This window comes from Drosophila melanogaster, chromosome 2L (assembly GCF_000001215.4).
Source record: "Drosophila melanogaster chromosome 2L".
Taxonomy (NCBI): Eukaryota; Metazoa; Arthropoda; class Insecta; order Diptera; family Drosophilidae; genus Drosophila; species Drosophila melanogaster.
Genome location: NT_033779.5, coordinates 18138511 through 18153066, shown reverse-complemented (window position 1 = coordinate 18153066; position 14556 = coordinate 18138511). Strand labels below are relative to the sequence as shown.

Genomic DNA, 14556 nt, shown 5'->3' with positions numbered 1-14556 from the left:
AAAACGTTAGCGGATTAATGACCAGCAAATACTAGACTAAATATTTGTTAAGTGTAATTGTCCAATAAGAAATTTACTTTTGTATAGACCCGACTTTTGTTTTGAGTGTATTAAGCTCTTGTTTTGGAATTTCTTATCTACGTTTTATAATTATGAATAATTTTAATATTTTTTTGAACGAAATCAAATAAAATGTTGTGACAAATTCTCATTGGAAACTTTCAAGAAGTTCTCATGGAGGAAAATATGTTTTCAAAATATATTTTCAAAAATTCTACGGCACAATGAGTTCCACATTTTGGAAACAAAAGTTAAGTCACCGTTAATTTGATTTTTCAAGTAATTCCACTCATTTTGTTAATTCTAAGCATTAGCGGGGCTGCCATCCTGAATTCTAAGGATGTTAAGCGCGGCCATATTGATTTATAAGGATATCAAGCATTGCCGTCCTGACTGCTAATGATGCCACGGGTTGGAGCCCGTGCTAGAGTATACGAATACCAGTATTTTGAAACTCGACCACTTTCCAGTTTCACCACCATTTCTAGCGATAATGTGCGACCACTTAGCCGAGTTATCCACCCGCTAGTGCTACTTTTTCCGCGGCCATTGTGGAATTTTTAATGGGTCGCAGTATCGTTGGCGATTCCGTTGGCAGTCACACTGGAGAAACGGAACGAAGCGGACGCAGTGCGAACGATACAGATACTTTTCGGGGAAGCGATACTTCTTCGGATTCGTGCGTGGTTTCGTTGCGTCGAGTGAAATTGCACAAATTAGTGGAAGTGCACACTGTCGAATGGAAATAGTGCAGTGCCATCGCAGATCGAAAAGTGCAATCAATTAGTGTTTGCTAGTGTGAGTGTGTATGTGCCAGCCAAACGGTTGAGATAACGTGAAAACGGGGAAAATATCTTTCAAAGCAAAACTAAAATATGCTTAAACTACGGTTTAGCCAAATTGCCAACTAGCCAAAAGTAACGAGCACACCGAAACCAAAAAAAAAAGCCAGCAAACCAAAATAGAGGTAAATACAAAACTGTCTTAGGTGTTTACCACATTGTGGTAATTGGAATTCCCTGAACCGCTCGCTGTTTGCATAAATTACTAAGCAAAATAAATAGTTGCCCTGTTTGCTATATAATATTTGCAAATGCCATTGATAAATTTATTAGGGAAAGGCGCAATATTCCGCGAACTGGACGTAAGGGGAATGGCTACAATATATACTGACAATATACATATATATGTATATTTTTTTATATATGTTGTTCGCTGAGCTCCGTGGGCCCAAAAGAGCGATACGAAATTCCCAGAAACGCATTTTCTAATTTAGACCGATTTCTGAGAAGTGACAGACAGCCCAGGCGAACCAGCAGATACAAAGATACTCGTACTCGCACTCACTCTCACAGATACACAAGCGGACTCACACGCACACACACACACACACGCAGGCACTCTGAGTGGTTCGCGCGGCTGTGTGTGTGCGCTTGTGTGATGATGTTGGCAGCCAGCTGCCGTTGTTGTTGTTGTTGTTGTTCTTGTTGTTCGGGCTATTGAATGAAAAATGCTGCTGCAAACATTTAACACCGCAAGCCAAGCTGAAATGAAGCTGGCCCTCACACAGACTCGAAACTGAAACGCACACAGCGCCACACGACACGAATACAGATGCAGATGCAAGCGCACGAGCAGATGCGGATACAGTGAAGCCTCGACAGTGGCGTGCGCACCCACAAGAAAATACAACCACTTACTCGCATTCCACTCCGCGTTTTCCCACGCCAAACATAACCATATCGAATATCACTGATAACATGAGCTGTCAAAACTTGTATTGATTAACCCCTGTTGTGCTTGTCGCTCGAAAGTAACTTCGCGGTAACTTCGTGAAAAAATTAAGAATATCTCGTAGGAATTATGTAGGATATATTATACTTTTTACTTTCGGGAAAAGTATCTATGTAGATGGAAGTTTGAATCATTGGATTAGCACACTTTTTGTAAGTTAGCAAACTTAAATTAGAATCTTTAGTTTAAAGGTATTTTGAAAATGGATTAGGGTTAAATATTATGTCAGTAAAATTTAAAAACTCATTTGGGTATTACACATTTTGACCATAATCACACTGATGGTTCCATCAAACTACCCGTTGTTCTCATATATAATATAATTTATTAATTATATAAAATAACTTAATTATATTTATATAAACATTTACTTTGCTTAACTTTTTTAAACCAAACTCAATACTCAATACTGCTAAGTTCTTCTGCTGCTTAGGCTTCACTGTACTTGCGCTGCTCTCCCAGCCGCACCACTACCAATATCGAGGCCTGGTTGCGCTGCTGTTATGGCCTATAGCAAAGTGGTTGTTGTTGCTGGGCCCTGTTGTTGGCCATGGCTTCTTGCTAAAGGTGTATGAATGTAAAGGTGTAGCGGCTGAATTCGTCCGAAGCCGTACAACAACAATGGGTTAAGAAGTGAGAGGGAGGGCGGTGAGGATGGTTGGTAGGGGTAGGGGAATCTGGGAACATTGGTCCTCCTCTTGCTGTTGCCGTAGTTGTACCCTTCGGAAGAAAAGGTGTTATTAACTTGGTTTGTAATGCGTCAAATTGTTCTTGTCTGCGCTCGTTTCTCTCTGTGTGCCTATGTATGTATGTATGTATGTCTGTATGTGTGTGCACTTTTTGATTATTCTTGGTAAAACCCGCTTTTACCATCTTCTTCCGCTCATTTCCTTGAATTTTCGTATTAAACTTGAGAGCGTTTTCAATTTTTTGTTTTAATAGCTTTTCACGTGAAATGGTTTCTCGAACACAGGATAAGTGCAGTGCTAGTGTTGGAGCGGGACAGCAGCTGCCCCGAGGGAGAGGCACATAGCGATCTTGCAAAAAATGCCAAATTGTCTGCCCAGCAACGAAATAGTCCCTCTCTATCGCACACCAATCATAGGTAGACTGTTGGCCTCTTTCTCGCACCCCCACCCACCATCTCTTTTCCTCTTTCATGCCATTGTTGTTTGTTTTTCCTTTTTTTTTTCGATGAGATTTTTCGTCGGAAATTTGTTATTGTTTATTGTTAATTGTTAGCGTGAATTTGTTCAATTGAAACGCAATGCCAAAAGTGAAATGTGGGCAAAACACTCAATTGTGAGTGTGTGAGTGGATCTCGAGTGGGTTTACAAAGGTTAACCAAAAGGGGAGGAGGGTTTTATTTCACATGGGGGTGTTTTACAGGGAACTGCAATTTATCGAAAATTGAAACACATATGCATGCTTGTTTTCACATTTATAAAGCCCCTAGAGTTCGGAAACAACTACGTAATACTTCAGCACATCGGATTTCCCAGAAACTATTCCTCGATATATAGTGTACATATTTGTTCACATAATCTTGGTAACACCACACAGAAGTCATCTCTAATAAGTAGATTTTCCGTATATCTTACTTGACTTGTTTCCGTCGAATAGCAATTACCTCAAACCCAATTGTCATGACTATCCAGAAAAACTATAGAAAATAAAGAACTGAGTAATTCAAAATATCATACCCCTATTTTCTTTTACATATACACATATGCCAGCTTGAAACCGTTGGAGTTAAAATTAAAATTAAAATTAAAATTAAATTACATATATATACATATATGTATGTAATCTAATATTATAATATTTCTCAATTTCTGTAGTAACCCATTTGGTAGCATGACCCATAAAACTGGACCGATCATTGTTTACAAAAAAAGCAACTAAATCACTGAATCCGAAAACCAGTTCAAAAGTGTCTTATGTAAATCTTTCTATTTGATGAGCGCATTTGGAAATCGGAGATCTAAAATCCCTGAGCGGCGATATTAGCAGCATGCTTGTTTGCATGGCCAATGATAATATTAAAAGTAATAATAATAATATCTAATGACTTGACCTTACCTCATCCTTATCGTTATCTCGGCGCATGTCCGCCTGCACGCCCCTCACTATCCTCGCCACCCACTTCACCCCAACTGCCCATGCTTACCTATGTATGTACATATTTGCTTTTCCCTGGAAAAGCCAACGAAATGCTTTTGATTGTTCTTAGAATTCCGTTTCGTTTCCACTTCGCAATCGTTTCTGTTGATAAGCGAATTTGTTTGTGAGTTGAACATACATAGTATATTGCTAGTGTTGATTTCGCGGTTCGTAGTAATTTATCAATGAATTTGTATACTGTGTGTGCCGACTACTGACTACTTATTGGCAAAGGTCGATTTAATTCTTGAGATAGCTGATTTCGTAATCGCTATATTTAAAGCCTTAAAAGTACATATGTATGTATATGTGTTTAATCAATCACGTTTACGACCCATTGTTAGCTGCCATATCGGTTAATAAAAAGGCCAGGTTATTGGCACACGGGTATTCAGTTGGGAACTCCGTTCGAAGCCTGAAGCAGGTAAATCCAAACACCTTAATATTGATATTGATTAATTTACAAATGGTAGCCGCAGTCACGTTTCTATAAACTTGGGGTAGGTAATGCCTTTCGAAAGTCCAGAATAGGTTGGGCTTAACGTCATCATTCAAAACAGTAACGGTTGGAATTTTATTGCTTCTAATCCCTTGTGTTTAAAATTAGAATGCATAATTAATTATGCTTTGGTAGATCCATCAAACTATTAGCTACAGTCCCCCAAATTATTAGCTGTCCGAACTAAACTCGGGATAAATACAAATGTATACAAATATATAAGTTCAGAAGCTAGCAACGACGAATCCGCCTTATTTGTGAGATAATGCGATTGTGATATGACAATGCCTCCACAACAAACTTATCAAAAAAAAAAAAAAGAACACAATATTTATTCAGGTAGTTGGTGTTCCGTTACCGTTTCCGTAACAAAAGTTCCGTGAGCCCATGGTCATAACTTGGGCTCAATCAAAACAGAAAAAAAGGAGAGCCCGTCGACTCAAATGTATCTGGGGAAACCATCTTTTTTGGCCATTTTGGCCAAAGGCGAAAAAGGGGAAAGAACTAGATACATTCGGGCCTAACCCGGACCTGGGACCGAATTAAGTTGAATTTTCGTTAGTGCTTTCGTTTAATCAGAAAACCGCACACAGACACAGATACAGAAACTCCATGACTTCACCGGCATGTGAGTACCGTGTGCATATTTTCCAGGAATTTTTCCGCCCATATGAATGCGAGTGTGTTTGTGTGCGATGGATTTATAATGGAGCGCTGTTAGTCCGATGTGTGCGAATTTCCAAGAAATCGCCTCTCTTCACATTAAATGTTAATATTATTATTTTCGTTATTATCGCTCTCGGGCCTAGATAATCAGCACCGACCCACACCCCCCCCCCCCCTCCGCCACCGCCACCACTCGTGCGTGATAAGCGAGATAACAAATTCGGGCGTAAACGTAATATAAACAAAATGTGTGCTCCTACGTCAATGGAGATACATATTGTACCACTAGGTAGCCTTCAAGCAGAAGCAGCCCCGTCGAACATAATCAGTCACGAACTTTGAATTTGTTTTACTGGAAACGCTAATTAAAGTTCCATATATCGCACTGGCATTTGAATGCCGCATCGCCTTGAAAGATGAGCGGCGTTTTTTTTTTGTTTGTTTATCACTTTCGACCCGCGGCGCGATGAATGGGCGAATTTCGAATCCGAGTGCCCGAAGCGTAATAAATCCCATTTCAATTTTCCTGCGAAAAAATATATCAAAACGGCATACACTTTCCCAAGATCCCCAACGCGAACACCCCCCATGCCCCATGCCCCATGCCCCACTTGCCCCACTCCAGTTTCTTTGGCACTTTACTGCTCCGCTTTGCATGTGATTTTATTTTCGAGCGAACTTCATTTGCGAATTCCCAGTAAATGCAAAGCAAAATGGAAACAAAAAGAGAAATACACAAAATATAAGCAGCGATGTCGGCGGCAACAAAAAGTAATTGAATTCGCTTTAAAATCCTACGCCCTCCAACCCGCGGATTTTTCGCTCCTGAGTCGCTGGCTTTTTCATTGTCGTTGAGGTTTCTTCTCGTCGCGAGATTCCTCCGCATGGCAACTGGGTCCACTGGCTGCTTCACAAGTCTCCGCCATATGTATAATAAAATACATATTTATTTATTTTGTACTATATCGCAGTGACAACTTCGTGATCATGTCGTTAGCATGCGCGATTAGTGCTACTACTACTGCAATAAATAGATTCTGATTTTACATTTTATAGCTTTACTAGAAACATAAGAATTACACCTATAATATTGCTCCCATTTAAATGAAAAACTGAAATCTGGAAGTTAATCATTCCGTAGAGTATTCAGCTGCTTGCTTGACTCCTGTTCCCAACTCGCTTTTTGCACTAGCCCACAGTGCGTTCCCCATACGCCCCGTTGACCGCAATTCGTGTTGCTGTTGCTTTTGCTGCTTTGTTGTGACAATTTCTGCGTAATACATAATACCAACAGTGGGACAGCCAGCTAAGCCATGGCTCAAATGTTGTTGGCCAAGTTAGCTGAGAAGGTTACAAAAACTCATTTCGAGTGCCGGGCTACAAATGGTTTTTTAATAACGGGCCTTGACGAAGGGGCGCGGCCCATGTACGAAAATTATTCACTTACAGATAATAAGATTGGATTTGAATTGTTTGCACTTTTGCACATGGAAAAAATCCCAGTACAAATTGGCAATTCTTGTACAAGTTCATAATTGCTACCCAACCTTTTTTCGCTGTTTATTTGAATATTCACTTCTTGAGTTGTAGACCTATGATACCCCTACATTATTTCAAGTTGTCCGAATGAGCGGGCTTCACAATTTTAAATTAATCTAAATTTGTCATTAATCCATTCATTCGGTTTACGCAAATCTTGTTTCGTATTTATATATTGTCTTTGACTATTTTTAGACACAACGTTTTGCCTACAAATCTGTTATAAATGCAAATAAAATTCACTTTTCTGCTTCACATTTGAATACATTCATATGTATGTATCTCCTCTTGAGTTCTGCAAGTTTTCTCCTACATTTCTGGGCAGTGAATCCCCCGTTCATTAGCAGTCCCTTATTAGCCATTCAAACCACTGCGCGTTGTTGGCTTTCTTTCGCCCATCGCCATCCGTCTCTGGCCGGCAACATTTATCAACATTTTTACCCCGAACAAGTTATGTATTAGATCATTATCCGCATTTGGATTTCTGACGAAATTTCGCATTGTCTGCAGCGGCGCAGAAAAACTTCAGCTGCCACCGCCGGTTGGCTCCGCGTGGCAACTGGCAACTGGCGCGCAGCGGCAGCAGCAGCGGCGGAGTGAAAGAAAAACAAAAGTAAAAAGGTAAAGAGGGAAAGTTCAGCTCGACGAGCCCTCCAAATACTCGGTAGGCAGAAATGCACGGGGCTGTGTGTAGTTTACTCGGGATTCGGTCCCTAGGACAGCCTGCTGCTACTCATTGTCTGGGTGACTCATGGAACGCCTTGTCCTACCTACGGATACCCTCGAGGTGCACTGAGCGAAAAGCCTTCGTTTTGGGTATTAGGATATCACATTAAAGCCATGCTTATCTTATTCCATTTTTATTAACTTGACAGAAGTAAATTTAGGGTTTGTTTGTTCACGTTTATCCTTTCTTATTGATATAATATATGGAATTTTCTCAGTGTAGTCGTCCATGCGGATCCAGTCCCTCTTGCCTGACCCGAGTTCAGTATCTCAGTATCTGCCGTTTCAGTTTTGTATTTCCATTGAAAAATTTTGTTAGCTGGCTGCCGTCTCATGCGGGTCTCTTGGAATCTGAAGTTGAATCTTGAGTTCAAGTCACTCTTTTTGTATTTCATCATAGTCGTAAATACACAGCAAACAGCAAAAGTTGACGGAGTCGCTGAGTCTTTCGATCGGGGGAAAAATGATAATAATTATCTGCGGTTAATGCGAACGATCGTGTCAAACGTTAGACAGAATGTATTGATTACTCACTCACTCACTCACCTGATCCAATCGTACGATTTGAATGCGATAAATTGCCTGTGGCACGTGCGGCATGGAGTCGTGCATGAAAAGTGAGAAGAAAAAAAGTATCTATGTATCTATAAGTGTGCAAATTACCGTTAGGCGGCCAACGGTGCATACAAATCGAATCGCTGGGGCCATTATGATCCATCGAACACCCTATAATTTCGACGCCAGTGGCGGCCGCACTCATACATATCGTTTTCCGGCTAAAACACTTAATTTATAATTTCTCGATTCTCGTTAAAAAGCTGCAATTTTTGACTGTTTACCGCTTGCGGGTCGCATTTCCGGGAAGCAACTTGAATATTTTCCCTTCCATTTTTGGGAAAAGTGGTGAGAATATATGCACTGTTAATTGCTTGAATTGTTCAACAAGGTTTCCCATTTCTGTGTTTGATTAGGCGCAAACATATGACGCGACTGTACGTACAAATGTATGCACATACATACATATGGATACTCACAGGCGACTCGTTAGGTGATTAACACAAGGGAATTCCACGGAAATCGTTCAGGGTTGATATCAGTCGCTAAGGTCGAACAACGTTCGATAAGTTTGAAGTGATAGACGCTCGTCTGCAATCATTGTTCCAGCGAATTTCCCCATTTGCGGCCCACCCAAATCAAGTCGTATTATATGGGCGAGGGAATTCTGCCAAACTCCCCACTACAATTGCCGCAGGATTCCCGGAATTGATAATCATTGTTTCCGCCCAAGTCCTGGCCGTAGTGTACGTACATACGTACACACATACTCGTTGATTACATTTTGCGGCCTTGTTTTTGGTAATTTTCAATTCATCGCCGCCATAAACAATCTTGACTAAGTTCACATAAACATCGCAATCTTAATCGTTAGCGCGAATACTGAGTTTATGGTCAAAATAAGGCGTATTTTATGGGCGAGTGCGTGCTTGGCAGCCTTTAAATATCGAACAGATAAGGGGAACTTGGAATAATAAAATATGTCCGATTTCTAATTAAGGCAATCTCGCATTTCCCTGAATTCGCAATTGATTGTTGCGCAGAATATTATCTTCTTCTGGGTCATTAAAATATGGATTCCTAAACCGCCTGTACTATGTATGTAGCATTTGAATTCAAAGAATCTAAACATAAGTTCAAGCCAGTTGTTAAGGTATCTATCAAAAGTATCTATATACTGATTAAATGTACTCAGTGTAAAAACCCAGGAAGTTACTGGATTCATTATTACCTCACAACCATGACAGTTCATTATCGATCAATCAGAGGGCCTTATTGGCCAATCGGTGATCCAATTATTTCGCCATTGAGGGAAAAGCCACCTGCAGCAAAAAAAGAAACAGCGGTGACATACTCATACTCATCGCCGTGTTTCCGACTCCGGGTAACTACCAAGAATTCCTACCACTAACAGATGAGTCAGTACATAGTCTAACCAATGCTTTGTACGTGTACCTTGGCCATCATGCCGTATATGGTTCAAGTTGGAAGCTCGATGACGCATCCTGGTGATGCGGGTGCGATAAGGACTTGTCAGTGCGATTTCACTTGCCCGCCAGAACACCCAGTTCCCAGAGAGACGTAATGACGTGCACACGAATTATGTAGAATTTAGCTGTGAATAATATAGAATGTTCCATGAATGGAGGAGGTACTTTGTGGGCGCCGTTCAAATGGAGATAAGTAGGGCAGCTTGACCCGCAAGTCAGTCAAATGCGATTGGAATCAAGGATGGAGGCACTACGTGCACGGCGTCGTGTGCACTCGCTTTCCACATTGATTCATCACCTCTCCATGGGCAGGTTTCTAAAAATAGGATGAGCCCATAACGATTTGGTGAACAAATGTTCGAGTGTACTTGCTCTTTGGGGGAGCACTAACTGATGCGTGGGATTGGAATGCCGCTGTTTATCGTCCTCATATGCATGACGAGATCACCCAGATCAACTAGATCCCTCCGGGATGATGAGTCAGTTCGTGGGGGAGATATACACAACTCTGTGCCGCAGAAGATCAGCTGGGGGTAGCTCCATTAATCAAAATAGTTAGACAGTGGCATTTAATTGCCCATTTGACCGGCGAACGAGTAAGTCCCACTCGGAGTGCCACTGTGGTACTTCTCCGTCTGTCCAAGTGGCTAATTAACGCACTGGTGAAGCCCCCGCCAAGTGGATGGACTCATTGCTGTAGGTCAAGACACTTCGCACGCCGTTGGGGGAACTGGGCAAAACTCGTTCCAATCGGAACCCGGCTATTTCTGGATCTTGCGAAATGCGCTGGGTGCTAATATTAACCAAATCGAAACGTGCTAACTGATCTGGTCAATAATTAACTTGAAATTAACGGCGGGATCTTCTATTAGTCCATGTAATAATTCTTTACTGTCAATTCCCAGTAAATAATAAAGGTGGATAAAGCAATAGGCATTAAATGTTTGATGGCACATGTAAACTAAGTGTACGATTTCCCATTCCTTCATTCCAGAAAACAATCGGAGGTCCACGCCAACTAGGACTCTGCCCCACCTCGAGCTTCCAATGGGTCATCACCTTAGCAAGTTCTCAGCACGCGCCAATAGCCAGGAAAAGAGAAATCCTACCGCCAGCTCGAGCCCCAGGGAAGCAGCAGCACTAGTAGAGACGATCAGCCTGGACGAGGAGGAGCTGCAGGTGGAAGAGATCCTCACAGAGGCCACTGTCTCAGCCGCCACATCGCCGGCGGAAGTGCGTCAGATCATCATCAAAATCCAGCTGGCCAAAATGGAGAACGGCAATCCGGTGGCCGCTGGTCAGGTGGAAAGTTTCGCCGAGGTGGTGGAACAGGAGGAGGAGCAGCAGCGGCAATGCGCAGATGGTGCCACCGACGACGACGCCGCCGCCCTGTCTGCGGATTCGCTGAATGCAAATGGGCAGATTGTGAATGTGACGCTGGAGGGCGGCTACGGCGAGGTGGGCGTGGTGACAAATCGAACTGCTGGCAGTTCGCCGGAAGCGGCCAAAACCGAACGACAGCCCGTGAATAACAACGGTTTAGCGGGAAGCGTCGGCGCTGCGATAAGTACGTTACAACTGCACGACAACCATGGCGGCAACGCCAACTGCCCCTTGGAAGCCGACGACGATGACGACCTGGATGAGTCGCTGTTGCGTCGGCGTCGCAGCAACAGCAACAGCCGCAGCAACATCCACCACCACCACCACCACCACCAGCAGCAGCAGCAGCAGCAGCACGAGGCCGAAGTCGTCGAGTATTGCGAAGTGCTCGAGTCGCTGCCAGTCAGCAATATGTTGTCGGCGGGAACGCAACACAGCAGCAAGCCAGGTGGGCAAAAGTCGGAGTGTGAGAGCGAGCGAACTCTCTTCTCAATTTGGAAAGTGCACAGCGAAAAATCGGCACGATTTTTTTTTTTAACGAATCAAAACATATAATAAGTGAATAATATTTAAATCCAATTTGTCAGCAATTAAGATTCAGTTGTGTGATTTCAAAAATTTAACCAAGTGATGAAATCCAATCAAGTAGTGACATCATGAACTTTTTAAAGTGAGTAAAAGCTAATCAAAACAATCTAACTACTGCCTAGAATTCAGAACAGAACCATAATAATTTCGAATTACTCACCAAAAAATTTCATGAAAGTGAAACGTTGGAAATGCCACTTTCTGTTCAGTTCAATGAATTCGACGAAATGTATAGTATGATCAAGGGATTTTTCGCTGTGCACAGCTGACCAATATAGAAGAGAATCCGACCTAATCTCATCAAATTTAAAGTGAATCAAATTAATAATAAATTTTGTTCTCCGAAAAAACAGTTTCCAGAAGCAATAATAGCAACAGTTGCTGCCGCAGTCGCAGCAGTAAAGCACTTTCAATGGGAGCAGCAACATCCTCCGCCTCCGGATCCGCATCCACATCCGTGTCCACATCCACATCCTCGAAGCGACGATGCTGCAAGTGCAAGTGCCGCGACGCCATCCGAGGATTAAGGGATATGCTGCCGAGCAGCAGCAGTTCCGTGAGCAATAAAAAGGATGCCGCTGCGGTGGTGGCGATGGTTCCGAGGAAATCCCGGACAGCTGACCGCCGCTCCACACCGCCCACGCTGGGCACATCGAGTGGTGGCTCACAGCGCCGGATGCAGAGCCAAAGGATACGAAATTCCGTCGCCGTTCCGGACGCCAGCCATCACCATCATCAGCTCATCATTCGGATCACATCGCCGGGCTTCGTGGTCGAGTCGCCCAATGGCGGCCGCGTAACTGTGGTCACCGAGCCCGCCCCCCAGTCGCCCCAGACTCCGCCCCGGCCACGTCCCCTGGCCACGGTCGCCCCCGCCGGAGGGGCTGGCCATGCCGGAATCGGAGCCGCCCGCAACATGACCGTGCACTCGCAAATCGACTTCATGCACTGCCTGGTTCCCGATCTCGAGAAGATCACGAACAGCAGCTTCTACTGGGGCAAGATGGACCGCTACGAGGCGGAGCACCTGCTCGAGGGCAAGCCGGAGGGCACGTTCCTGCTGCGCGACTCCGCCCAGGAGGAGTTCCTCTTCTCGGTCACATTCCGGAAGTACGGCAGGTCACTGCACGCTCGCATCGAGCAGAGCGGTCACAAGTTCAGGTGAGCACTAGTCCTTATCTCAACGGATTTCTCGGAATCCGCAGCTGACATGCATGGGCGAGTCATTGAAATATGATAGACAATTCCTGGTAATTCCGATTAAATTATATTGATGAGTCGTCGCTGCCTGTAATGAGTTCATTTTATCGCAACAATGTTAGACTTGAAGACAGCACTTGTTGAAAATCCAACATTTGTTCATTTAAACTTTTTAAATATTTCAAAACTCGAAATTCCACAGCACCTTGAAATCCAAACTGGTGACTAACGATATCCATTCTTCTACAGCTTCGACTGCCACGATCCGTGTGTGTTCACGGCGCCCACGGTGACAGGACTTTTGGAGCACTACAAGGACCCCGCCTGCGTGATGTTCTTCGAGCCCTGCCTGACGATACCCCTGCACAGAAGGCAGACCTTCTCCCTGCAGCAGCTCTCCCGGGCGACCATTGTGTCCAACACCAGCTACGACGGGATCAACCAGATGGAGCTGCCCGGTCGGCTGAAGAGCTACCTTAAGGAGTATCACTACAAGCAGAAGCTGCGCGTCAAGCCCATCGACCAGAACACCCCGATGCCGTACTACGGCAATGTATAGCGGGAGGAGCAGCAGGTGGGCTTCACCTACTACGAGGACGTGGAGAGCGGCAGCGAGGTGGACGAGGACGACGACGAGGGGGTCAACATACGGGTCTCCTACGTTCAGCACGCCGAGGTGGTGGCCCAGCTGCAGCAGGTCACCACGGCGTCGGGCCCATCGGCTCCGTCCTCATCCAGATCGTCCAATCTTCAGGAGCACCTCAGCAGGCTGCCCAACCGCATGGCAGCCGCCTTTGGTCGGATGTCGGCCAATCTGAATTGCTACCAGAAGACTGTCGCCACGCCGGAGCGTCACTCCAACTCCTCCTGAGGATCAGGACGTGGACGGAGGGGCAAACAGAACCCAGAAACCAAAACTCAAACTGAGACAATCCCAGTGCAGCGTGTGCCGCCACCATAAGTTAAAAGATCAAACGCGAAGCCACATAACAAAATCGCTAGCTCGCTACTACAAGACTGTCATGGATCAAAAACCAAATGTTCACCATATATATCTCACCTATTGGAATGCAGCTCGGACGGATTTTTGAGTTGTGGCACTCTTGAAAGCGAGCTGGTAGAATGTAGAATCGAAATCGCAGTTAGCTAATTGTACTATAAACTAAGTATTATTATCTAAAGCAACCCTCTCTCCTACACACATAAGTATTGCAAAAAGAAGGGCCAATCGAGCTTTTCGTAATCGCTGGTATTCTTGTAATATTTCATTGTATTTATTTGAAGTATGGAATCTAAATGATGTGTTACTGTTACGTGTAAATACGAGATACGAATGCAGCTTAGTTAGTGTAAAACTCTCTCATTAGCCAAATTTCCAAATGTAATTTTCGCCTATTTATGAATATACTTTATTTATTTATTCGAAGTGATTTCGTTCGCAAGCGAGTGCTTTGTTTAAAAAGAAAAAACCCGTCAGTTGTACACGTGTAGAGCATTTGTAAATACTACCGATTTTCGCATTAAGCTGTAGCTATATTAATATAATGAATTATAAATCATGTATTCCTACCTAGGTGGTTGCTGTTATTCGTAAACATTCAATAAGCAGTTGTTTCCAATACCTATTTAATGTATTTTACATATCTCACATGTTGATGAGCATGCGTATCAATATTCAAAAACAAAATCGAAAAAAGAGTCAAACAAATAAAGTTGATCAAGATATTAGAAAAAATCTCAAAGTGTGTTTTGAATCAGAAGTGTGGAATCATAATCAACCCAAATGATTGATGTATTTTAATATCTTTAACAAATGAATGTTTAACTCATTCGTTATTTTCATTATAAAGTCGTGAATTCTTTATAAAATGAGAGTAATCAACTAAAATCTAT

At 43.3% G+C, this 14556-nt stretch overlaps 1 protein-coding gene and 1 long non-coding RNA gene across 4 annotated transcripts; one reads left to right on the top strand and one right to left on the bottom strand.

Annotated features, from left to right (window-relative positions):
* The first annotated feature begins 649 nt into the window (after nt 1-649).
* Nucleotides 650-14392, top strand: Socs36E (Suppressor of cytokine signaling at 36E). 3 transcript variants are annotated; one of them, NM_165243.3, is made up of 4 exons: nt 650-1027; nt 10487-11323; nt 11817-12624; nt 12913-14392. In NM_165243.3, exons 2-4 carry the CDS (start codon nt 10540-10542, stop codon nt 13220-13222), a joined length of 1902 nt encoding a protein of 633 aa, NP_724096.1. In that variant the 5' UTR covers nt 650-1027; nt 10487-10539; the 3' UTR covers nt 13223-14392. The 3 variants fall into 2 exon arrangements, with proteins under 3 accessions (NP_001260534.1, NP_724096.1, NP_523593.5); NM_001273605.2 differs by having other exon boundaries at nt 650-858.
* lncRNA:CR44478 (long non-coding RNA:CR44478) lies at nt 7568-7969 on the bottom strand. The gene has a single exon (NR_124351.1). It is a non-coding gene; the product is annotated as a long non-coding RNA:CR44478 (long non-coding RNA).
* Nucleotides 14393-14556: the final 164 nt, after the last annotated feature.